This window comes from Protopterus annectens, chromosome 2.part2 (assembly GCF_019279795.1).
Source record: "Protopterus annectens isolate FY-2018-M chromosome 2.part2, PAN1.0, whole genome shotgun sequence".
Lineage (NCBI taxonomy): Eukaryota > Metazoa > Chordata > Ceratodontiformes > Protopteridae > Protopterus > Protopterus annectens.
In genome coordinates, this window is record NC_056730.1 from 901,779,491 (window position 1) to 901,805,761 (window position 26,271).

Here is a 26,271-nt window from a genome sequence, read left to right on the forward strand (position 1 = left end):
TGCACTCTTGTGGGAGAAGAGGCTGGACTCTGCCCTTCTGAGCTGGGAATTTTTGGTTAAAGGTTTATAGTGCCTGAATATTTGAACTGTATCTTACTGAAATTGGTTCACCTTGTTTGCTCTATCATAGACTAGATCCAGGCCTACTGAATCTAGCTTTGTTTATATACTTGTTGTTTGTTTGCTTGTTATTTCCCTGGAAGCTAATTCACCTAATACGCAACTTCTCAGCTTCTGTGGATCACTAGTGATATCTGCATTGCTTACTGTACTTATTTCCTTGTTTCACTTGAAAGAAAGTTACTGTTTGTCGTTTTGCATTTAGTTACTTGTATCACATTGCACTCAAGTTACCTGGCACTTGCTCACTAAAGCAATTATATAAGTCAGCACTAAAAATTAAAAGCACTACACCCTCACTCCCCACTGGCCCTTGTTTTCAATTAAGGATTTCCCAATATTATTCTAGCATGTCCAAAGGTCAGTTGTCAATCTCCTCTCCGGTCCAGCTGGTGAATCTGGGAATCTTGAGGCAATGTTATAACTGCCTCATGTACACAGACAACCCTCTCCTCCTCCCACAGTACACAAATACTTCCACGCGATGCAGCCATTTAGCCAAACTGGAGGCTGAGCTCTCTCAACTCAGGACTGGCAAGACCAGACAGGAGGAGAAGGCAACTACACACACCACAAAACCAGCCTCACATAATGCTACCACTCCACTGAATCAAACACATAAACACACAAAGACATACTCGGAGGCTCTGAGTAAAATTTACCTAAACAGCAGAGGCCTCCAAAGCAGACACCCAAACAACTGCTACCTCAAGACACCCCACAAGCAACACATAAACCACAAAAGCAGTGTGCAAAGCAGTCACAGCCCTTAAGGCCAAATACAACACCAAACATACTTGTCATAGGTGACTCCATAGTCAGACACACTGACGTCCCACTCACCAGGCTGAACAAGGAGAGGGTCACAGTAAGCTGCCTATCGGGCTAGAATCCGCCACATAACACAAGCACTGGTCACTCCACAGCAAGTACAAATATGACACAGTCATTGTCCATGCTGGTGTGAGCGACCTGAGGCGTACCTCCCTGGACTGCATGAAAAGAGACATAGAGGAGCTCTCTGATTATGTAGCCCAGGCAGGTATGACCCTAACCCTGAGCAGTATCCTTCCTTCACCAAGAATGATGCCACAATATAGAGACAAGATGATCAGCTTTAACAATTGGCTTAATGTCTGGTGTCATTCAAAGGGGATCCAGTGTCTGTCTGCCTGGGATGACATGCTTGACAAGCCACGCTGCTTCAAGGGACGGCTTGCACCTGTCACCCTGGGATTCCGGATATTGGCTAAGGCTCTTGCCACCCCATAGTGCCATTTTTAGGCAAGGCTCAAATTCTAAACCTACCACCCTAGAAAACAAAATGGGAAGAAATTGAGGGTAATGCTGCTCAATGCCAGAAGTCTAAATCTCAAAATGCACGCACTCGAGGCCCTTCTCAGTATGGAGAACATCGATGTCTGTGCTGTAACTGAAACCTGGTTCAAGGCTCCTGAGAGCACCCGGCACTATTAGGTTTTACCTCATATCATGCGTTCCGGCCCCAAAACCCGGACCACTCCACAAAAGGAGGGTGTATCCATATTCATAAAGGATACTCACACCTCCAGGTTGGTGGCAACGCATGAAGCTTCGAAACCATCCAGGTGCAACTAACAATAGGCAAAACTGCTCTACAAATTGTAGCATGCTACAGGCCACCCTCTCAAACTCAGGAACCCCACACAGCCTTCCTGAAGACACTGGAGGGTATAAATGTATCTCCAAACACCATCATATTGGGTGACTTCAACTACCCGAATATAGACTGGGAACATTACTCAAGCCCTAACTTTCTAGCCCAACGGTTCCTGGAGTTCATAAATTCAAATGCCATGGAACAGCTAGTCACTGTTCCCACGAGAGGAGAAAATATACTAGATCTCATTTTCACAAACATGGGGACAAAATGCTCCACACCGGAAGTATATCCCTCATTGGTGAGATCTGATCATAAACTAATCTCACTGGAAATCCACATCCCGCCCCACCCCAAACAAAAAGACCATAGTGAAGAACTTCTCTAAAGCAAACTTCACACTACTCAAGACTGGTGTGGTATCCTTCAAGGCCCCTGAGTCAGAGGAAACCACAACCCAAGCTGCGGAAGCCCTTACAAATGCCTTCTATGAACACCTCCAGGACTGCATGGATCAGGCAATCCCAAATAAAACCAAGACTCTTTCCACAAAGGGCAAACGTCCAGTCTGGTGGACCCCAGCCATTAACAAACTTTACAATAAGAGGAGAAAGCTATTACATGATAGAACAAAATCCATAAAAGGGAAGTCACCCTGATCATTATTAGTAAAAATTACGAGCACTCATAAAATCAACTAAGGCCAATTTTGAGAGAAAAATTGCCATGGATTCAAAGGACAATCATAAGGCCTTTTTCAGCTATGTTAGGAACCTGGGTGGAAACTCACAGATATGCTCAGAATTAGTCCAAAATGATACAAAAATCACTGAACCCACAGACATTGCCAACATACTGGCAGACAGGTTCAGTGCAAACTTCACCCCCTCTCCCACCCTAAAGGAGAGATAACTATCCCAGCCGAGTGTAGCCTCCCGGACATCTCAAATGCGCAGGTGAAAGCTGCTCTCTCTAAAGCTAAAAACACAGCATCAATGGGACCGGATGGTGTCCCCGGCTGTGTGCTACACGAGCTAAATGAGGAATTAAACCCGCACATAAGGCAGCTGTTTAATCTCAGCCTTACCACAGGATACGTGCCCAAGCAGTGGCGTACGGCAACTGTGGTCCCACTCCACAAAGGTGGCGCCTCTACGGACCCTGGTAATTACCGCCCCATAAGCTTAACAAGTCTAGTCTGCAAAGCTATGGAGAGGATCATAATGGAGCTCATAAACAAAGATATAGGGACTTGCAGACATTGGACCCGACCCAGTTTGGCTTTGTCAAGGGAAGATCATGCCTTTTGAACTTGGTGGACTTCGAAATAGTCACCAAGGCCATTGATGAGGGAAAGGCAGTCCATACAGCCTACCTTGACCTTGCAAAGGCTTTTGACACAATACCCCACTCGGGTATTGTAGAAAAACTTACCAGCTTAAATGTAAACCCATATGTCACAAGATGGGTTGCAAACTGGCTTAAGGACAGAACCCACAGGGTTAGAGTTGCTGGCGCTGTGTCAGACTCCAAGCCGGTCACAAGTGGTGTCCCACAGGGCTCGGTCCTTGGCCCCTATTGTTTGGCATCTACTTCTCAGAAGTACAGGCCAACATGGGAGGACTTTGGCTGACAAAGTTTGCAGATGACTGCAAACTGGGCCATAGTAGAAAGTGCATCGGACACTGATATCCTTCAGAAGGGACTCACGGAAACAGATAGCTGGTGCCAGAGCCATGGCCTGAAGTTAAACGCCAAAAATGTATAGTCATACCCTTCGGGAAAAACAAGGTAACCCCAAGCTACCATATAGGTGGCAATCCACTAAGCACAGAAGAGGTTATCAGGGACCTGGGGACCCAGGTTGACAGTGGCCTTTCTTTTGACACTCACATTGCTAAAGTGGTTAGAAAGACCTTCTACATTGCCCACCTGATCATGAAGGGATTCACATCCAGATCTAGTGAGGTCATTGTTCCCTGTACTCTTCACTTATCAGACCAATGATCGAGTACAATGCCCCATTCGGGATGTATCTCACCCGACATCTGCAGCAATTGGAGAGACCCCAAAAGTTCCTCACCAAAAGGATAAAGGGACTCCAAAATCTGTCATATGCTGCCAGATTGAAGAAACTCCAGCTCTATTCAGTCGCATACCGTCTGCTCAGAGGTGACATGTGCCTGACATACAAGGCCATGTCCAACCCGGAATTAATGGACATGCTCCACCTCAAAAATCCAAATCCACCAAAACCACTAGAGCAAGCGACTTAAACCTTAGCACGGATATAAATAGGACGTGCTGGAGGGATAGATTTATCACTCAGAGACTCCCTATGCTGTGGAATAAAATCCCGGTCCATGTGAGGCAGAGCACCTCGCTGACTCTGTTCAAGAGAAATCTAGACCTGTGGATGGGAGATCGTAGGTTTACCCCGGGAATCATCTCTGGGTCACTGCTGGACAGAGGCACAACAAACTAATGGGCACAGTATTTTTTCATATAAGGGGTGGCGTAAGCCACAATAATTTGGGCTAGGCTTATAAATGCCTTAGGGCAGATAGCCTAGTATAAACCTATGAACCTATGAACCTATTACTTCCATATATATATATAAACGACAGCAAAAATAAGTACTGACATAATGTCTATGTTTTTAACGATCCATAAAATTACACAAATGCACACACACTTAGGGCCTCAGCTAACCCCTTCAGAGTGTAAAAACATCAATGCCACAGTTCAAACATGTGACCTAAAACATCCAATAAGCACACAATTACTGAATCATAAAAGATTTTAAAGCAACATTCATTTAAACCATTCTGCTTCAAAGCATCAGATGTTAATTTAAATGAATGTCAGTGAAACATAGTCTCTTTTTGAAATAGTTGTGAAATAGTTGTTACTTTAATATTATCTCAATCTTCCCTACATTATTAATCTGTTCTAAGATTGTGACCTGCAGCGTATCAGTGTGCTCTAAGCTGAGTTGCACGCTTTGGCTTATAAGGACCTTAGTGATCGTTAGCCTAGTCTACACCAATGAACCATCGTGCATTTCTCAAATATGTTTACCAATAGACCTTACATTCTTTGATTTCTTGTATCCGATTTATGTGTTTGTATACTAATTTTAAACTTCCTTTTAGTCTGCCCTATGTAGAACAGGCAACAGGAACAGTTTAGGTGTTTAGGCAAGGAGCGAATGTGACCCACTACATCATCAAGGGATCTTAATTAGTAACATTGATTTCAGATTAGAACCACGTTGTCATCTTGTATTCCTTGAGGGGATCTCAATCCTACCAAGGGTGAGGAGACCCAATACCAGGAAGACTTATTCATCTAAGATGAACATATTTTCTCACTGATGTAGGAAGAAACAATTTCTTCCAACCTTTGGAGGTTGTCGACAGCGAGGATGGTTGGTTTGAGTTTAGCTAGGAGTTTTTGGATGATTGATATAGATACTGGTTTGAGTGCAATGAAGGTGGTGATTGATTGGGCTTTGATGGTTGTTGGTGAGGTTTTGTATGATTTATGAGTCTGAGTATGGAGGAGGTGAAATAGTTAAAGCTGGATGCTATGTCAAGGTTGTTGCCTTCTGTGTTTAGTGGTGGTGTCATGTTTTTTTCAGGTTGGAGAATGTTGTTCACTGCAGCCCAGAATTTCTGTGGGTTGTTAATATATTTTTTGTAGGGTTAGATAGTGATTTTGTTTGTCTATCCTAACCTGTTTTCTTGCCTTATATATATATATATATATATATATATATATATATATATATATATATATATAGTTTCAGTTTATAATCTCGAAATACTAAAATATCGAATTTTAGTATTTCGAGACTATAAAGTCGAAAGTGCAGTTGCGCGAAACTGCATAATATCGAATGCAGAAATGTCAAATCCACCATTGTGTTGTCGAGCTTGTGACGTGCAGTTTGTGGATTTAGCTGGGGATTCAGTTAAGTGGTGTTCTTGTAAGGGTATTGGGTAGGGATTTTAGTGTGTGTGTGTGTGTGTGTGTGTGTGTGTGTGTAGTGGTGAGTTTTATGCGTTTGTGTGTTTAGTGCGACCTTGGAGTTAGTATATACAAGTAATGGGGGGGTACAGGGGGGCTTGCCCCCCTGCTTTATAGGTAGGGTAGGTGTGTTTGTTATGTTGTGTTTTTGTGGCTTTTGTTTGTTGTAGTGTCATTAGGTAGGTGTATGTGTGCTTATTTGTGTGGTAGTGTGTGTATGTGAATGATCGCGATTTTGAATTTTGCGGTTTTGTGCGTGTGTTTTTTTGGCCTTTCGGCTTTATAGTCTCGAGATACTAAAATTCGGTATTTTAGTATTTTGAGATTATAAAGTGAATCTATATATATATATATATATATATATATATATACACACACACATATATATATATATATATATATATATATATATATATATATATATATATATATATATATATATATATTTATGGCTGTGTATGTTTATATGTATATATATATATATATATATATATATATGTGTGTGTGTATGTATATATATATATATATATATATATATATATATATATATATATATATATATATATATATATATATATAGGGTTCTTGGTATAAGAAGGAAGATGTAATATATTGACAGTTAAATGGTTAAATTTGGTTTGTATGCATTGTAAAGAATAAAATTCTGCTCTGAAACTCACATTGTTAGTTTCCAGCTGAGCAGGTTCTGAACTGTAAGCCTCATTATGTTAGCTAGCTGTGTTCTGTCTTTGCAGAGGCTTTTAAAATGTTGTTCACATGCTAAATGGTGATCAGTCCGGACTGCATATTAACATTTTAATAATTTGATTTGATTTTTATGTTCAGTTAACTAAATAGAAGTTGTATATCTTTTTCAAGTTTTGTTGGTCTCCTATATCTTCTTCACTACTTTGTTCCACCATATAACCCAGTAATTCCAAGCATCTTTCACATTGTCTGACTTTTCCGTATTACCACTAATTTCTAACTTTTGTGATGCCATGTCTGAAGGTTAACAAGGAACTAATTATGCACTAAATTATATTGCATGTTGACGGTGAAACAAAGGATGTCTGCCTCTCTGGCTTACTCTTTTTTTTTTTTTTTTTTTGCTGCTAGCAACATGCAGCTGTCCTGCACGCTCCTTGCCCACCAGCTATATTTTGAAAGCATTTGTGATAATTTTACTTTATTTTTTATTTAGTTATTTATTAACTGAAAATGTCCAGCTGGGAATTGCCATTTTAGTGGGGTTCTGGGGAATAAACATTCCAGTATATGTATACTAGTCATCAATATATATGAAAGCAATGTAATCACAAATGATGCGAGTAGTTATGATGATGCATTGAAGTAAGAGTAGTTCTATACATATATAATTAGTAACCCCGGGATTAACAACTAATAAATTATAGTACAATACTGTTTTGCTGAAATTGTCAAATGTAAAATCAGTACATCATAGTGTAAGATTTGTCCATATGTTCATTTTTTAATATTGTTATAGCAACTGACCCCACTCCTTTGTTAAGGCATAACTAAAAGTTCAAGAAATTAGTTTTGCTTCAGTCTTTGATGTTTTCGAGAAGTATACCTTTTCTATTGTTTTCTGAAGCACTTAATTGCTGGAGATGTGCTGCAACTGATAACAAAAGCAGCTGGATTCTTGCATTTTATAAGCATACCCATTCAAGGGGTGCTTGAGAGGTAGCAAAGTTTGAACTATTTATGTTGAATTATGTAATGTAACTCTAAATAGTCTCTAACATTGACATCCAGTCGTGTACCTACTGAGCCTTTGTGTCTCCATTCTCATCCATGTCCGTTATTGTAAACTTTAGTATTAACTAGCCCAAGAGATTTGTTATACAACTTTACGAAGACCAAGCACATCTTTACATTAACACATTGATTAAATAATGTTAGTTTTGCCTGCAGAGTGGAACTAGTGTACAGCTCAGCTAGGAGGCATCTTCTTAAGGGTCACCAACTTTTGATTTCCCTAACTTGCTCTGAACTAATTGACTTGTAGCACTAATGCCTTTTGTCTTCCATTGTATTTTTATACTTTTTAGCTCATCACCTTGGCCTTGACTATTTGACTTGTAAAATTTCAGTGAACATTGATCCCCCATTCCTCTTTACCAAGTTTTCTGAAGAATAAAAGATAACAAAACACTAGTAAGTAAACCTAACTAATTCATTGCTTATCAGAAAAATCTGAAAAGTATATAACTAACATCCTAGTAATCTTGAGTTCAATTTCTGCATTGCAATCCTGAAAAAAAGTTTTTAAAAATAATTATAGTGGTGCAAAGTTTGTGTATTTCCTAGTGACATACTTGGCACTTTTAATATTGAGTCTGATGTTGTCTGATGTTAAGTTGTCAATCTCACCTTCATTCTTGCTGGATGGGTTCGGAGCCTTTCCTGTGGTATCATGTCTAAGGATACCAAGATTTCGGGATTCAAGAAGTGTGACTCGTGCTGTCAGAAGATGTCTCTGACAGATGGTCACACTTCTTGTGTGTATTGTTTGGGCCCTCTGCACCTGCAGGACTCTTGTTCCATCTGTCATGCTTTTAGCCCAAGAGTCCTGCAGGAGCGCTGAAATAAGCTCATCTTAAGGGGCTTATTGAAGCCCAAATTTCTCCCACCAAGCCTCTGTCAGGAAAACCTTCTAAGCCCGCCAAACCATTGGCTCCATGTCCAGAGCTTGCGCCGAGCGGACCTTCTTCTGCCTCGCCTGTTCCGGCCGGAACTGATACATCGAGGCCTCAGTCGGCTCCGAACTTGGCGTCGGAGCCGTCTCCAAGCCGAAAGCGCTCCCGATCTCCTTCAATGGAGTCGGTCAGGTCGGCTCCAAAGTCCCCTTTACTGTCGGAGCGGAGCCATAAGTCTCACTCCTCTAGATCTTCCAGGCTTTCGAACCACGACCTTGAGAGGGTAGTCAGTAGGCTTTTGAAGTTGCAGGCGCTCGCCCAGTTATTGCATAGCCCATCTCAACAGACAGTGGCTTCCCCAACGCCTGCTCCAGTTCCTCCTCCCGACTATTCCTTCGAGCTTGGAGCCGGAGGCCTTCGGGATTGGTACCGTGGGGGTGTCGGAACAGATTCCACCCTTATTGGTTCCTTCGTCGCCTCCGATCCCTTCATTGGCTCCATCCTTGGAGGGATCTGGGTGTCGGGACTCCCTCGTCAGTTCCGAGGGGGCGAGTGGCATCGGACCCTTGTCCGACTCCGTTCTCCCTCTTGGAGCATCGGCGCAGGTGAGATCGGTCCCGACATTGGCCTCGGAGCCGTCCCTTTTGGTGCTGGGAGGAGCTCTCATCTCTTCGGAGCTTGGTTCCTCCTCTCTGCCTGATAGGGGTGCCTTTGAGGTCATGAGGAGCGTGCTGGCTCCTATACTGGTGCCACGGTCGGCCCCATCAGCCCCTCCTTCCATGGTGCCTGCTTCGGCCTCTGCCTACCCTCCCGAACCCAAGCATGGAGAACCAATGCTCCAGGTCGCCCCATTGGCCGGATTCTCCTCTTCTGAGGCCTCCCCTGATCCTGCAGGGGAGCCCCCTCGGAAGAGGACATGCAAGAGGAAGCATGTGGACTCCCCTGAGTCAGTGACATCTGACACCGACCTGGATGATTCAGAAGGGTTCCCCAAGGTCCCCCTCTGAGGATGTCTCATTTTCCGACATCCTAGAGATCCATAAACAGAGGGGGAACTGGTCTGCCCTCAACCCTTCCGAGGATGAGTCTGTGTACCTGGACGCATTCGGTTCTCGGCCTTCCACCTCTTGGGTGTCCCCGCCTTTCAACCCACTCATGGAGGTGGTGGATCGGAAGGCATGGACGGCTCCGGATACTATGGAGCCAACTCCCCGGAGGCCCACAAAATTTATTACAGCCCCTTCGGACAAGCAGTTTCTCACTAAGGGCGTCCCCGTTGATGCCATGGTGGTGGCGGCGGCCACTAAGAAGGAGTTGGCTGACCCTTCAGTTCCTGTCCATCCTCCTAATAAGGAATCTAGGACTATGGATAGGTACGGCAAGCGGATGTTTTCTTCAGCGACCTTTGCCATGTGTTCGCTGAATTATTTGTGCCATTTCACCCGTCTTCAGAGAGACCGTCTCAAAGAACTAGGTGATACCTTACAGGACCCATCAGCTGCGGGGTCTCAGGAAAAGATCAACTCCCAGCTAGGAACCCTGAATTCTGTTGTAAACTCCTCCATGCGGCTCATTTCCTATGCCGCCGATGGAGTGAGTAGGGCTGCAGGCACAGGCGTTGCTCTAAGGAGACACGCCTGGATGCAGCTTTGCAACTTTGCCGACCCCTTCAAGGCATCCTTCATTAACACCCCCTTTGACGGTTCTGCCTCGTTTGGACCTCAAGTGAAGGATACATTGACCAGGTGCGAGCAGGAAGGCAAGACTCTCTGCCTTAGGAGTCCGTTTTTCTACCCCTTCTAGACCATACCCTAAGGGTCAGAAAGGTGGGAAAATGTGGTTCCGCAAACCCCAGGGAGTACTGCCTGACGCACGTGGTGAGCTTCCCTCCAGAGGCAGAGGAGGGAACAATAATAGATGCCGCCCGAGGGGCAGGGGGGGTCTGCAGAATCAGGATAGCAGAGAATCTTTCTCTGACAAACCCTTCCAGCACCCCTGAGGAGCTGACCTACTGTCCACCTTCGGAGGCAGTCTGGGGAAGACTATCACTGTACCCAGAAGCCTGGCATTCCCTCACGCAAGACAAATGGGTACGGTCGATTATATCCGAGGGCTACAAAATTCCCTTTATTCACACCCCACAACAGCCAAAAAGGGCCCCTTCCAGACATGCCACCCGGTCTGAGGGATCTAGCAGCACTAGAAATTTCAAAGCTGCTAAGAAAAAGGGCCATCCAGCCAGTCCCAGCAGACCAACAAGGATCCGGTATCTACTCCAAGTTCTTTTTGGTACCAAAAAAGACAGGGGACTGGAGACCTATTTTGGATCTCAGCAGGCTGCACAAGTCGGTTCAAAGAATGAGGTTCCGGATGGTCACTCTACAGTCCATTCTACCCTTTCTGGGTCAGGACAATTGGATGTGCTCTATAGACCTTCAGGATGCGTACTACCATATCAAGATGAACAGACGCTCCAGAAGGTTTCTCTGCTCCTGCTGGGAGCCAGTCACTACCAATTCAGAGCCCTGCCCTTTGGCCTTACCACAGCCCCCAGGGTGTTTACCAAATGCATGGCAGTGGTTGCGGCTCACCTGAGACGACAAGGATTCCAGGTGTTTCCATATTTAGATGACTGGCTCCTTAACTGCCACCACCAGGCATCGACTACTCCAATCTAGAGATTACACTGTACAAACATGTAACGCGCTAGGTATCTCTCTAAATTTCGAAAAGTCTGCATTGTCGTCTTGTCAGTCTATTACCTTCATAGGCACCGTTTTAAACACAGTGGAGCTCTCAGCAAAACTACCCACACAGAGAGTTTCAGACATTCACAACCATGTTCAGATCATATTACAGGAGACCAGAGTCCAAGCCAGATTTGTACTAAAAACACTTGGTCTCATGGCAGCAGCAATCACTTTACTCCCCCTAGCGCGTTTTCATATGCGGATCCTGCAGTGGATGCTATTTTCCCAGTGGTCCTTTCAGCAGCTCCCCATGTCTCACACCATTCTAATCACTCAGTCATGCAACAGACACCTTTCTTGGTGGACGGTCTCCCCTCAAGTACTCCAGGGCAGACCTGTAGTCCTTCCTCCTCCTGTTGCCACTGTGACAACGGATGCCTATTTTCAGGGCAGGACAGTCCAGGGCACATGGCAACCCTTCGAATACCACTTGCACATAAATGTCTTGGAAATGAGAGCAGTACTTTTAGCGTTGCAGGCCCTTCAGGACTCTCTACCCACCGGGACTATTGCAATTGAAACAGACAATATGTCTGTAGTGTGGTACATCAACAAGCAGGGCGGAATCAGATCTTACCCCCTATGTCGAGAAGCACTCAGACTTTGGCAATGGGCGATCTCTTCTCAACGGTTTCTGGTAGCAACGCATATTCCCGGGAAGTCCAACATCATAGCGGACAGACTGAGCAGAGCCATTCTCATGCCTCACGAGTGGTCTCTCAACCAGACAGTAGCGGAAAGAATTTTCAGAAAGTGGGGTCAGCCTTGCTGCGACCTTTTTGCAACACCTCTAAACAGCAAGTGTCCAGACTTTTTCACCCTCTTCCCTCTCCCAGGTCTACCCTCAGAGATGCTCTAGTTCACGATTGGCCCCGGGGTATTCTGTATGCATTCCCCCCCCCCCTTTCCCTTGATTACTCAATTAATCCAGAAAGCAACTGCCTTGAGAGCCAGGATGATCCTCATTGCCCCTTACTGATCTCGACAATTTGGTTTCCGTTCCTACAACGCTATCTACTGGAGCAGCCCTGGCATCTGGACCCTGTGCCAGATGATCTGACCCATCAGTCGGGCGGGCTGCATCAGTCCCTTCGATCTCTCAACCTCACAGCTTGGTTACTCCACTTCCAACCCTAGCCAGGCTTCCCCTTATCTCTCAACCAGTTTGCGATATCATCCTCGCTTCTCACAAGTCTACTACCAGAAAGACTTATGCTAGCAAATGGAAGCGTTTCTCTGTCTGGGCACGGGAAAAACACGTGGACCCCTTTACGGCTCCTGTCCAGACAGTTCTAGAGTTTCTAGCAGAACTCTTTAGATTGGGCTCCTCCTCAGCTACCATCAGAGTTCAACTGGCAGCTATTGCAAATTTCCACGTTGGCTCGTCAGAGACCAGCATCATGTCCCACAAACTTTGCAAAGCCTTTTTAAAAGGAACCGTTTTACTTAGGCCCCCAGTTAAGGACCCTCCCCCACCGTGAGACTTAAATTTGGTACTGTCTTCCTTAATTCTTCCTCCCTTTGAGCCGGGGGCTTCTTGTTCGTTGAAGTTGCTCTCGTGGAAAACACTCTTCTTAGTAGCCATCATCTCAGCAAGAAGGGTCTCGGAACTTCAAGCCCTTTGCGTTCGCCCTCCTTATCTTGTTTTTCACAAAGACAGAGTGTCACTTAGAACTAATCCATCCTTTTTACCCAAAATAATCTGAGAAAAATCTGAATCAGACCATAGATCTTCCAGTCTTCTTCCCAAATTACACCAATAGAGCTGAACGAAAGTTACATTGTTTGGACGTTCACCATCAATTACGCTTCTACCTGGATAGAACTAAGCAGATGAGAAAATCAAACCAGCTCTTCCTGTCTTATGCGGAAGGGAAGCAAGGCCAACCAGTCTCTAAGGTCACTTTGTCCAGGTGGTTGTCCTGTCTTATCATGTTGGTCTATCAGTTGAGGAACAGGGAACTTCCTACTAAGCCTAGAGCCCATTCAACCAGAGGTTTAGCTTCTTCAATAGCCTTTCAGGCAAGATTACCGATGGATTCCATTTGCACAGCGGCCACTTGGGCCTCTCCTCATACCTTCATTTCTCATTACAAGCTCATTACAAGCTCAATATGGCCTCCAGAAGTCGGGCTGATTTTGGTTCCACGGTACTCAAGAGTTTGTTCCATTGAGCCACCCAGGGTTTAGGTGCTAGGGACGCTGTCCCATCCAGCAAGAATGAAGGCGAGATTGGCAACTTAACATTGAGAAGTTATGTTCTTACCATAACGTTCCATGTTAGTCGTCTTCTTCTCACCTTCTTTCTTACGTCCCACCCTCCATCCCCCTCGCCAGGGAGATCTAGAGTACCTTGTGAGAATTATTGCCACCTCAGTTATTTCCCCAGCTAGCTCCCTTGCTAGCTCTTCTAATGAGGTTATATATATATATATATATATATATATATATATATATATATATATATATATATATATATATATATATATCCTTCTCTTTTTTGTATCTGTGATTAGGTGGATTATTCTCTGTTGTGGTGGGACATATATGTCCATAGTGTTAGCTATCAAACAAGATCTGGGTATATGACGCCTAGCATTATGGGACATAGCATAGCCTCGAGCCGGTAAAAATAGCTCTCGAGCTTTAGTATTAGGCCGAGTCGGAGTCGAGGTTCAGCTCCGAACCCATCCAGCAAGAAAGAAGGCGAGAAGAAGACAACTAACATGGAACGTTATGGTAAAATCATAACTTCTCATTTCTTCCATTCCTCAGTGGATAGTCGTCTTTTAGCACTGAGTTCCGTTAAAAAGTTAACCTGTAAACTGTTTTCTATTTTAGATGCAAACACAATGCCAGCAGCAATATGAGCAACAGAAGAGAGAGATGGAGGCAGCTCATAAGAAAGCAGTGCACCACTTGGAATCTAAAGTAGAAGAGCTAGAACTTGTAAACAAAGATCTCCTAGAGAAAAAATACAAATTTGAATCTTCCATAAGGGAAATGAGAGCCAGGCTATCGGGATTGGAAGAGGTTAGTAAACTTTTCTTCACTCATGTTGAGTACTGTTACACTGCTTGTTGCATTTAGTGTGCTCTTGACAGAATTATACCTTGAGCTGTCAGAGTAGCCAAACTTGTCTGCAGTCTTTATATTTATTATCTGTCTATCTGAATCCATTGAAGTTCATCGTGTTACACTGCTGCAGTCATCACACTTGGGTTATCCTGCCATTAGGCGGTCCTGCAGTCGACCCGAGTTCCAAAGTCTTGGTCCGGCATCGGTTGCTGTCGCTTCTTCCCTGATGTCAGTGCGCCAGGGGTATATGATGCAGCCGACTCAGTTTTCTCCAGTCTTTCTTGCCACGCTGTGCCCGAAGCAGAAGCAGTTCGCAAGTGCTGGTCGGCCGACTCCTGAGATTTTTGAAGTCAAATTTCAGATCTGAAGTATTCAATAAAGCTAAGTACCCCGTTGGGGAAACTTTTTTCTTGCCTCAGACCGATGTCAGAAAAATTTAATAATTGTATTTCTTGTGGGAAGCAAATACCTCATAAGGACTTCCACTCTTACTGCATTCCATGCCTAGGCCCTGATCACGACGTCACTAGTTGTCGGTTTTGTGCTAGATTTAACAAACGCACTATAAAAAGACATTTTGATTTTGCTTTACACTACTTTGGGTGAAGGTTAAATTACACTATGCCGTCGGATCAGCCGACGACCTCAATACCGAAAAAACGCAAAGACAAGGCTAAAGACAGGCATCCGAGGTCCAAAACCGACGATGAAACCTCTTCTAGGCCAGTCGCCAGTTCTCAGTGAGGCGCTTTCGCTACCTCAGAGCCACAGGCTTCTTCCGACTCCCACGTGGAGACAGTTAGGCCTCTGGAAACTCAAGGTATTGGGCCTACGGAAACTAATCCCTCAGATGGATCCGGAGCCACTGAGCAGGCATCAGCTTCTGAGGGTGTTTTCAGACCATCACAGCTTACCATTAAAACAACAGCCAAGACAAAGGTACCATTAAAGACAAAGAAACAAGTACAGCATTCTTCTGGACAGTCCTCCATGCCTAAGAAACAGATGCTTAAAATGGCAGAAGACCTCATTACTCTAATCAGGGGTTCCCATCCCCCTCCTGAGAAAAGGCCTAGGCAGGATACAGACTATGGCTCCTCTGATCTGGTTTCCATTTCCTCTGATTCCTCTTCAGACCAGGGATACTCTCTACCCCCCTATGAGGACTCTGATGCTGAAGAATCTATCCCTTCAGCCTCTCCTCCTGAGGATTATTCTTTTGGGGAAACTTTACATACCATGAGGGAGCATTTCCATTGGAAAAGTCAGGATTACTCAGTATCCAAGAAAAGGCTCAGGGATTTCCTCTTATTGCCTCAGCAGAGGCCCCTGGCTATTCTGCCTGTGCTAGATATTGTGGATGATGTGTTCTCTGAATCCAGCCTATCTCCCGACTCTTTGCCCCCTGCTCCAGCCAAGCCAGATAGGTATTATAGAGTCCCTGACTCTCACAAGTTCCTTTACAAAAACCCTTCTGCTGATCCAGAAACTATTTCCCAGGGTCCAAAAGGGGTTAAGGCTTCCATGGCAAAAAATCCAGTACCCTCTGACAGAGATTCCAGAGCTTTGGATAGATGGGGGAAGAAAGTATACACATCTGCAACTTTAGCAGTAAGAGCTTTAAATTGCCAGTTTCACATGCTTAAGTACCAAAAATATTTAATGGCTCAGTTAAAACAGAAAATGCTTGCAAGCTCAGAAGCTCCTGATTGTAAAGAAATGCAGGATTTATTGCATGCAGTTGAACAGGTGAGAAAATATACTCTGCAATGTGGATTTGATTCTTTAGAGGCCTCTTGTAGAGCCGCAGTTACAGGTTCTGTTATTCGAAGACATGCGTGGTTAAAAGAACAGAGTTTACCTGATCATGTTAAGGCAAAATTATTGGATGCTCCTTTACAGCATGATACTTTGGTGTTAAGGCAGAAGAGGTGTTAAAGAAAATGGAGGATAAAGCTAAATCTATGCAAACAGTCAAGGATTTCTTACAGGTACAGCCACCTCGCTTCAGCAGAAATTGGCCAACAAAGAATTGGTCCTTTCCAGTGTCAGACAGGCCACACAGAGGCAGATACAGACGCCCAAGAGGCAGATCTCAACCCCAAGACTCAAACAGACAACGACAGTGGGGCACCTCAACCCCAAAAGGAGGTGAGGACAAGTCTCAACCTTACAGGAAACCGTCACAATGACTTTCCTCTTCGTATGCCAAGCACGTCCCTTTTGGAAGCCCTCTTAGGGGGAAAACTAGCACTTTTTTCTCAAAACTGGCAAACAATCACCCAAGACAAATGGGTTCTGAATATTGTGTCTCAAGGCTACAGATTCCACTTTCATACTTTACCAAGGCTAAAAGGAATGCCAGACCTGCCACAAAATAAATGGGCAGAGGCACAAAAACAAATTTCAGCCCTCATGGACATAAGAGCTATTCAAAAAGTACCACAACAGGAGCAAGGACAAGGATTTTACTCAAGGCTCTTCCTGGTCCCCAGAAAGGATAAGGCCTGGAGGCCCATACTAGACCTTTCAATTCTGAATACTTACCTGGATATTCCGAAATTCAAAATGTTGACATTACAGCAGCTTCTACCCATGCTGGGCAAGAAGGCTTGGCTTGTTACTCTGGACCTCAGAGGCGTACCTGCATGTCTCTATCAGACAAAATTGCAGAAGATACCTCAGATTCAAAGCTGGTACAATGCACTACCAATTCGCTGCACTGCCCTTTGGCTTATCTACTGCGCCCAGGGTCTTCACAAAGTGCCTGGCACCAGTAATTGCATTTTGCAGACAAAAAGGAATTCAAATATACCCATACCTGGACGACTGCCTCATTCAAGCAGAGACAAAGGACGTTCTTCTACAGCATCTGGCATTCGTAAAAAGGTTGCTAATTTCTCTAGGGTACACAGTAAACGAAAAGAAGTCAAAACTAGTGCCCTCGCAACAGATTACATTCCTGGGTGCCAGCTTAAATACAACGGCTCAGATGGCTTACCTCACACCAGGCAAACAAGTTCAACCAACTCAATATTTTCAATTACTGGAAAAAAAGTCCCATCTCCCTGCAAGAAAAATTCTGCAGGCCCTGGGATTCATGGCATTCTGCATACAACTAATACCATATGCCGGACTGCATATGAGGAAATTACAATGGTACCTAAAAAGTGTTTGGACTCAACACTCTCACAGTTTAGAAGCAGTAATACCAATGATTCCCTGCCTACAACAGGAGTTTCGATGGTGGGCACAGGCATGTCACCTAAACAAGGGTCAGCCTTTTACCCAACCCACAGCCAGGCAAACTCTAACAGATGCTTCGGATTACGCCTGGGGAGCACACATGGCAGGAAAATGCATTCAGGGCAAGTGGACCACAGACCAGATGCATCTTCCCATCAATCAAAAAGATATGTTGGCTGTTCAAAATGCCCTAACAGCTTTCAAGGACCTTCTACATCCAGGACAACTATTACTAAACACAGACAACACTACAGTAATGTGGTACATAAACAAGCAAGGGGGCACTCATTCATATCCCCTGTGCAGGCAAGCCATGACCTTGTGGAACACAGCTGTAACGTACCAAGTTCACCTGCAAGCACAATTCCTGCCAGGAAAGAAGAACACAGCTCTAACGTACCAAGTTCACCTGCAAGCACAATTCCTGCCAGGAAAGAAGAATACTCTGGCAGACTGACTAAGCAGAAATATCATGGACCCTCATGAATGGAAATTGAATCTGCAGATCTTCAGCATGGTAACGCAAAAATGGGGATGCCCAGACATAGATCTTTTTTGCCTCCCCACTGAATTGCCAACTACAAATATTCCGCACAAGGACTTATCACAAACAAGCATGGAAAGTGGATGCTCTTCTGTTCAGCTGGAAAAACCTAAAAGTTTATGCCTTCCCACCATTGCCTCTCCTTTCAAAGGTACTCCTAAAAGCCAGACAAGAAAAACCACAAATGATCCTGATTGCTCCAGACTGGCCACTCCAGCACTGGTACCTTATCTTAAGGAACTTGGCTCAGGGCCCACCTTGGATTTTGCCTCAAATTCCACACCTTCTAACTCAACAAAACAATCCGATCCTGCACAGTCCACTCAAAACCCTAAACCTGGCTGCATGGCAGATACATTAGCCAAACAGGCAACGCCTCTCTCTAAAGCTGTTATGGATGTCATTTTGGAGGCCAGGAGGCCTAGCACCAGGAAAGCTTACTCAGAAAAATGGGAGAGATTCTGCACCTGGAACCAGGCTCAAAGCCTTGACCCTCTTGTTCCAAACATTCCTCAGATTTTACAATACTTAACTCAGATGCTAGACAGAGGCCTATCCTTCTCATCAATTAAGATCCATGCCTCTGCCATTTCAGTACATTACAACACGGATCCTCCTTTATTCTCACATCCCTTGCTAAAGCAATACCTCAGAGGGGGCTAAAAACATAAGACCGCCCCGGAGAGCACCAACACCAACTTGGGACCTCAATTTTGTGTTGGAAAAACTGACCCTACCACCTTTTGAGCCGACCAGTACAGCCGATCTAAAATTTTTGTCATGGAGAACAGCTCTGCTCCTGGCAGTAACTTCAGCACGAAGAGTCTCAGAGCTACAGGCATTAATGGCAGTGGAACCTTTTATAATTTTTCATCAGGACAGGGTATCTTTAAGGACAAGCCCTTCCTTTATGCCAAAGGTGGTATCTAGTGTGGCTCTAACCAAACCATCTATTTGCCAACCTTTTATCCAAACCCACAGAATAAAGGGAAGAAACTTCTGCATTCTTTGAACATACACAGGCAGCTACGCTTCTACTTGGACAAAACAAAAGCTTTCAGGAAAACCGAGCAACTGTTTGTGGCATATGCTGCAGGATCACAGGGCAAGACAATCTCAAAGCAGACTATATCCAAATGGATAGGACACTGTATTCGGTGCTGCTACACATAGCATGGAAAATCGGTCCCAAATAACATCAGACCTCCACCAGGGCAACAGCCACTTCAACAGCCTATCTCAGAGGAGTACCTACCAAGGAAATTTTGGAGGCTGCAACTTAGAGTTCAGTGCACACCTTTACCAAGTATTACCACCTGCCTCTTTACTCTAAATCCAGAGCAGGATTTGCCACTGCAGTTCTGCAGGGCCTCATAGCCAATCCTAACTCTTTATAGACCAGCCACCCAACCTTAGCTTTGGGATTCTACCCAAGTGTGATGACTGCAGCAGTGTAACACGATGAACATAGTACAGTTTTGTACCTACCATAAATGTAGATGTTCGAGTGTTCACACTGCTGCAGTCCAGGTTACCCTCCCTCCATCCCCTCTGAAGTAGCTGGACTTATCTATACCTTTCTATCCTATACAACCTTTGGGGTGTATTTGCTGGTAACTGAAGGTATTGTTTTTATTTTATATGTATATTTTTGATTAGCAATATGTGTTTGCCTACCTACTTGGGGGCACCTGACATCTGGGGCAAGAAAAACTGAAGAAAATGGCGTCGGCTGCATCTTATATACCCCTGGCGCACTGACATCAGGGAAGAAGCGACAGCAACCGACGCCGGACCAAGACTTTGGAACTCGGGCCTACTGCGGGACTGCCTAATGGCAGGATAACCCAAGTGTGATGACTGCAGCAGTGTGCACACTCGAACATCTACATTTATGGTAGGTACAAAACTGTACTTTCTTTAATGTAAGTCACTGTTGCATTAATAACCTCAGAGGTTTCTTTTACAGGCAGTGTCCTACATGTCAGAGATGTCCTTCAAGGATGCATCTGCAGTCATAACATATGGGTTGTCCTGCCTCAGGCAGCCCTTCGGTCTGCCGGATTCCAAAGTCTGGGTCTGGCCTCGGCTGATGTCGCACTTTCCCCGACGTCAGAGCGTCTGGGGTATAAAAGCATCAGCCGACGCCATTTTCCTCAGTCTTTCTTGCCGCGCGGTGCCCGAAGCAGAAGCAATTCGCAAGTGCCGGTCGGTCAGATCCTGTGATAAGAAGAAATTCAGCTACCGAAGACTTAGAAAAAGCTAAGTACCCCGTTGGGGACTCTTTCTTGCTTCAGCCGATGTCAGATAAAGTAAATAATTGTTTAACTTGTGGGAAACAAATACCTCATAAGGATTTCCACTCTTACTGCCTTCCTTGCTTAGGCCCAGACCACGACGTCTCGGCCTGTTCAGCCTGTGCTTCCTTCAACCGACGAACTCTTAGACGTTGGTCGGAGTTTGCAGAGGAATTCTTTGGGGCTAATTTTGCATATAAGATGCCGTCGGAGACTCCGACTTAGCATTTAGTGAAAAAACGGAAGGAGAAGGACCAACGCTCGCGGCCCGTGGTTTCGGCTGAAACCACGGTTAGGCCTACCGCGAGTGTCTCTGTTTCGGCCGAAACAGAGTCCTCGGAGCTTCCTTTAACCGAATCCACTCAACCGACCACCGCGGCCCTGGAGGGCCCCGGCTGAGTCGGCTACTGAGCTACCTACCGAAACCAGTGTCCACGAAATGTCCGACACCATACCTTTGGACAAATCTACTCCTGCATGTGGGGCAGCTAGACCCCCTGCTTCCATGTCCATTAAGGTTTTTTCCAGGGCTAAAGCTGCCAAACTAACTAAATCTTTGCCTCCCAAAACTACCTCCCAGAGGCCTTCTTCTAGTTCTCAGATCCTCAGCCTTGCAGAGGATCTTATTTCTTTAATTAGAGGTTCTCAGCCTCACCCGGACAGGGGCTCTCACCCACCACCAGACAAAAGGCCCAGGACTGAGCCCTCTGACCAACACTCTTCAGATGAGTCCACGGATAGATCTGAGTTAACAGACCACCAGGAGGAGGCTTATTCGCCCTATGAGGATTCTGATGCTGAAGAATCTACTCCTTCGGCCTCCCCTCCTGAAGAGTTTTCTTTTGGTGAGACTCTACATTCCATGAGAGAGCATTTTCAATGGCAGGGTCAGGAATTCTGTGATTCTAGAAAGAGATTAAGGACCTTTTTGCATTTGCCTCAACATAGGCTCTTAGCTATACCTCCTGTGTAGCATGTTATTGATGTGTACAATGATGTTAGTTCAGCCCCTGATACTCTTCCCCCCGGCACCTGCCAAACCTGATAGATACTACAGGGTCCCGGATTCTCATTTCCATCTGTGTAAGGCCCATTCCGCAGACCCAGACACTATTTCTCAGGGCCCTAAAGGGGTTGCAGCTGCCACTGCCAAAAATCCTCTACCTTCTGAAAAGGGAGTCTAGAGCTTTAGAGAGATGGGGAAAGAAGGTATATACTTCTGCAACTCTTTCTGTGAGGGCATTAAATTGTCAATTTCATATGATACAGTACCAAGAGTATTTGTTAGATGAACTAAATAAGAAACTTTCTTCTTCTGAACCCCTTGACCGTAAATCCCTTCAGGACCTGGTACATAACTCACAGCAGGTTAGTAATCATTTCTTAAAGTGTGGTTATGATGCACTGAAGGCTTCATGTAGGTCAGCCATGACTGGGGCAGTTATTCATAGGCATGCCTGGCTGAAGGAACAATCCCTGCCAGACCATGTTAAAGCTAAACTCCTGGATGCTCCAATGGAAAAACAAAAATTATTTGGCTCCTCGGCTCAGGAGGTCTTAAAGAAGTTTGAAGAAAAGGCTAAATCTGTGCAAACAGTTAAGGATTTTCTGCAAGTACAACCACCGAGATTCAGCAGAAACTGGCCTACTAAGAATTGGTCCTTTCCAGACTCGAACAGAGCCCAGAGAGGCAGGAACAGGCGTCCCAGAGGTAGAGGGCAAGCTAGGGGCTCCTACAGAGGCAGTCAGTGGCAGCCTACCAACCAGAGAGGTAGTGCAGCAACAACAACAACAACTACTACACCAGGACAGACACAATGACTTCACTTTGATTCCGCCTACCAGGGCTCAATTGAAAGCACCCTTGGGCGGAAAGCTTTCCTTATTCTCAAAAAACTGGCATTATATTGCAAGGGACACATGGACACTGCAAATAATAGACAAAGGATACCGGTTCCACTTCCACATTTTGCCAAGAAGAAAAGGAATGCCAAACCTGCCACCAAATCAGAGGGCAGAGGCTTTACAGCAGATCAACAACTTACTTCAAATGAAAGCCATAGAAAAGGTACCTCTTTCAGAACAAGGTCAAGGATTCTACTCCAGATTATTCCTTGTTCCAAGAAAAGAAAATCAATGGAGGCCTATTCTCGACCTGTCCGCACTAAATACTTTCCTCATTGTGCCAAAATTCAAGATGCTGACCCTACAGCAACTTCTTCCCATGCTGGGCAAGGAGTCTTGGCTGGTGACTCTAGATCTCAAGGAGGCATACCTGCATGTCCCTATTCGACCAAGTTGCAGAAGACACCTCAGATTTCTTGCAGAATCAGAGCATTATAAATTCTCAGCATTGCCCTTTGGCTTATCTACTGCGCCCAGAGTATTCACGAAATGCCTGGCATCAGTAATTGCACACTGCCGACTTCAGGGGATTCAAATCTACCCATATCTGGATGACTGCCTTATACAAGTGGACAACAAGGAAAATTTGATAAAGGACTTGGCATATGCCATCCACCTACTACAGGCCTTGGGATACACAGTCAACATCCAAAAATCAAGACTTGTTCCATCCCAAAGGATAACCTTTTTGGGTGCAGATCTAGACACAACCACCCAAATGGCCTTTCTCACAGAAGAAAAACAAAAACAACTTCCGGATTACTTCATGAATCTGACAAGACAAACTCAGCTAACTACAAGGAAAATCCTGCAGGCCCTGGGTTACATGGCATCCTGCATAATTCTGATTCCACAGGCCAGGCTGCATATGAGAAAATTACAATGGTACCTAAGGAGTGTATGGTCTCAGCACAGTCACAGTTTAGAAGCTTTGATACCAATTATTCCTTGCCTTCAAAAGGAATTCCTCTGGTGGGCTCATGCCTGCCAGTCCAACAGAGGGTTGCCTTTCAACAAACCAAGAACAAAGCAAGCCATCACCACGGACGCTTCGGACCGAGGATGGGGAGCACACATGGAGGGCAAATGTATCCAAGGCCTATGGTCTCAAGGACAGCTGCGCATGCACATAAACCAAAAGGAAATGCTGGCAGTGATACACGCAATCGAGGCCTTCAAACCTTTCCTCCATCAAGGTCGCCTGTTAATAAGGACAGACAACACCGCAGTCATGTGGTACATAAACAAGCAGGGAGGCACACATTCCTACCCCCTATGCAGGCTGACTATGAATCTATGGGACCTGTCCCTGAAACTCAATACCAGTTCGTGCCAGGGAAAGAAAATGTACTGGCAGACAGCTTAAGCAGAACTACCATGGATGCACACGAATGGAGGCTGCACCCAGATATCTTCCTACTCTTAACAAAAGCATGGGGAAAGCCGGAGATAGATCTGTTCGCTTCCCACCCCACAACCATCAACTGAAGACGTTCTGCTCCAGGACGCATCTCCCAAAGGCTTGGAGGGTGGACTCCCTCTCTTTCAGCTGGAAAAATCTAAAAGTATATGCCTTCCCACCTCTCCCATTAATGTCCAAGGTTTTACTGAAGATCAGGGCAGAACAGCCAAGAGTGATTCTGATAGCTCCAGACTGGCCAAGGCAGCACTGGTACCCACTACTGAGGAGCATGTCACAGGCGAAACCATGGCCTCTCCCCCTATGGCCTCTTCTTCTGACGCAGAACAACTTCAAGATCATGCATCCCAACTTGAAAACATTGCAACTAACTGCCTGGAAAATTCCATAAATCCCCCTCACAATGACTTATCACAGAGAGTAAAGGACATTATTATGGAAGCTCGACGACCTTCCACAAGGAAGACATACTCAGCAAAATGGAAAAGATTTCTCATTTGGAGCACAACAAAAGGCTTAGATGTGACCGTGGCGAGTATGACACACATTCTGGAATACTTAGCAGAATTGTTCCACAACGGCCTGTCCTATTCTTCCATAAAGATTCATGCCTCAGCAATTTCAGCAGAATACAATGTGGATCCACCTATCTTCTCGCACCCTCTCCTCAGGCAATTTCTGAGAGGGATCAAAAACATCAATCCTCCAAGAAAACCCCCTTTACCAACTTGGGATCTCAACTTTGTGCTGGAGAAACTAACACTTCCTCCCTTTGAACCAGCAGCATCGGCGGATCTACAGTTTCTGTCTTGGAAAACTGCATTCCTTCTGGCCATAACTTCAGCAAGAAGAGTATCTGAGTTACAAGCTTTAATGGCAGTACAGCCATTTCTTATCTTCCATCAGGACAGAGTTTCACTAAGAACCAATCCTACTTTTATGCCAAAGGTGGTATCTAGGGTATCCCTGAACCAAGCTATTCATTTGCCTACTTTCTTCCCAAATCCACAAAACAGAGGAGAAAAGCTTCTGCACACTCTGGATATACACAGACAACTACGCTACTACTTGGAGAGAACTAAAAGTTTCAGAAAAACTGACCAACTCCTTGTAGCATATGCTGCTGGGGTACAAGGAAAAGCAATTTCCAAACAGACAATTTCAAAGTGGATAGGAAATTGCATTTGATTTTGTTATTCCTTTCATGGAAAGACAGTTCCTGCAAACATCAGGCCTCATTCAACAAGGGCCACAGCCACCACTACAGCCTTCCTGAGAGGGGTGGCTACCAAGGACATTTTAGAAGCTGCTACATGGAGCTCCGTGCATACATTTGCCAAGCATTACAGTTTACCTTTATACTCCAGATCCAGAGCAGGTTTTGCTACAGCAGTCCTGCAGGGGATCTTAACTACACCATCCTTTTCTTAGTACCTCCTCCCCCAGATTGGCTATGGTATTCTACCCATATGTTATGACTGCAGATGCATCCTTGAAGGACATAGTACAGTTTTGTACCTACCATAAATGTAGATGTCCGATAGGTATGCATCTGCAGTCAGGGTTACCCTCCCTCCTTCCCCTCTGTGGTATTCCTAGGGTTCTTACCCCTCCATTAGCTAGCTGGGGGATCTATTGTGGTGTATTTGTTTATATATATATGTATATATTTTTTGGAAAATGTTTGGAATTTTACTGCATTCCTCCAAATTTGGCCTTCCTAGAGGGCACCTGGCATCTGGGGCAAGAAACACTGAGGAAAATGGCGTCGGCTGATGCTTTTATACCCCAGACGCTCTGACGTCGGGGAAAGTGCGACATCAGCCGAGGCCAGACCCAGACTTTGGAATCCGGCCGACTGAATGGCTGCCTGAGGCAGGACAACCCATATGTTATGACTGCAGATGCATACCTATTGGACATCTACATTTATGGTAGGTACAAAACTGTACTTTTCAGAGCCCATCTCCTTCCCCTTTCTGGGCATCTGCACATGTCGTTATAAAGACACATGCATCTGGTTATCTTCAGTTCTTTTTTGTCATATGTTTTGCTGTAAGACCTTCATATATAGTTCATTAAGCCAGGCCACAAGTGAAGAGCATACATCTGTAACCCCGAGGGAATTGGGTTTATTACCCTTTTTACTGTTTTAGTGTTTTCCCCATTTATGACTTTGCCACTTTAAGTCCAGGCATTCTCCAGTGTGGGCAAGGGATGCCAGCTAAGCATAACAAGTGTGTTTACAAAAGACAAGACTGCTTCAAAGACAGGCACATGTGTAATGTATTGTTGAGACCTTGACCACAGCATCACCACTTGTGACATCTGTAAACACTTTAGTTCAAAAACTACCGAGTCATAATGCATTCTTGGACACCAATAATTTAAAAGATGGTGACATGCACATCTCAGTTACAAAGTTTACCTGTTTTATAATGCCTTTCTCCCATTTCTAGTCGCACAAAAGATGCTGATAATGACAAGATAGGGAAAACAAGTGCTCATCCTAATAGCTTCCCATAATCAAGGCAGGTCTGGTTCTCCCATCTGATACAGATGACTGAGTGAGATCAA

The 26,271-nt window shown here is 44.9% G+C and overlaps 1 protein-coding gene across 3 annotated transcripts in view; it reads left to right on the top strand.

The window, feature by feature from the left end:
• The window catches only part of LOC122795841 (spindle assembly abnormal protein 6 homolog), a 1,219,651-nt gene that overhangs the window by 793,245 nt on the left and 400,135 nt on the right, over positions 1-26,271 (top strand). For all 3 annotated transcript variants that reach the window (XM_044064218.1, XM_044064220.1, XM_044064219.1), the window contains exon 8: positions 14,046-14,237. In XM_044064218.1, the coding sequence (XP_043920153.1) occupies positions 14,046-14,237 (192 nt within the window). The remainder of the gene's footprint in view (positions 1-14,045; positions 14,238-26,271) is intronic.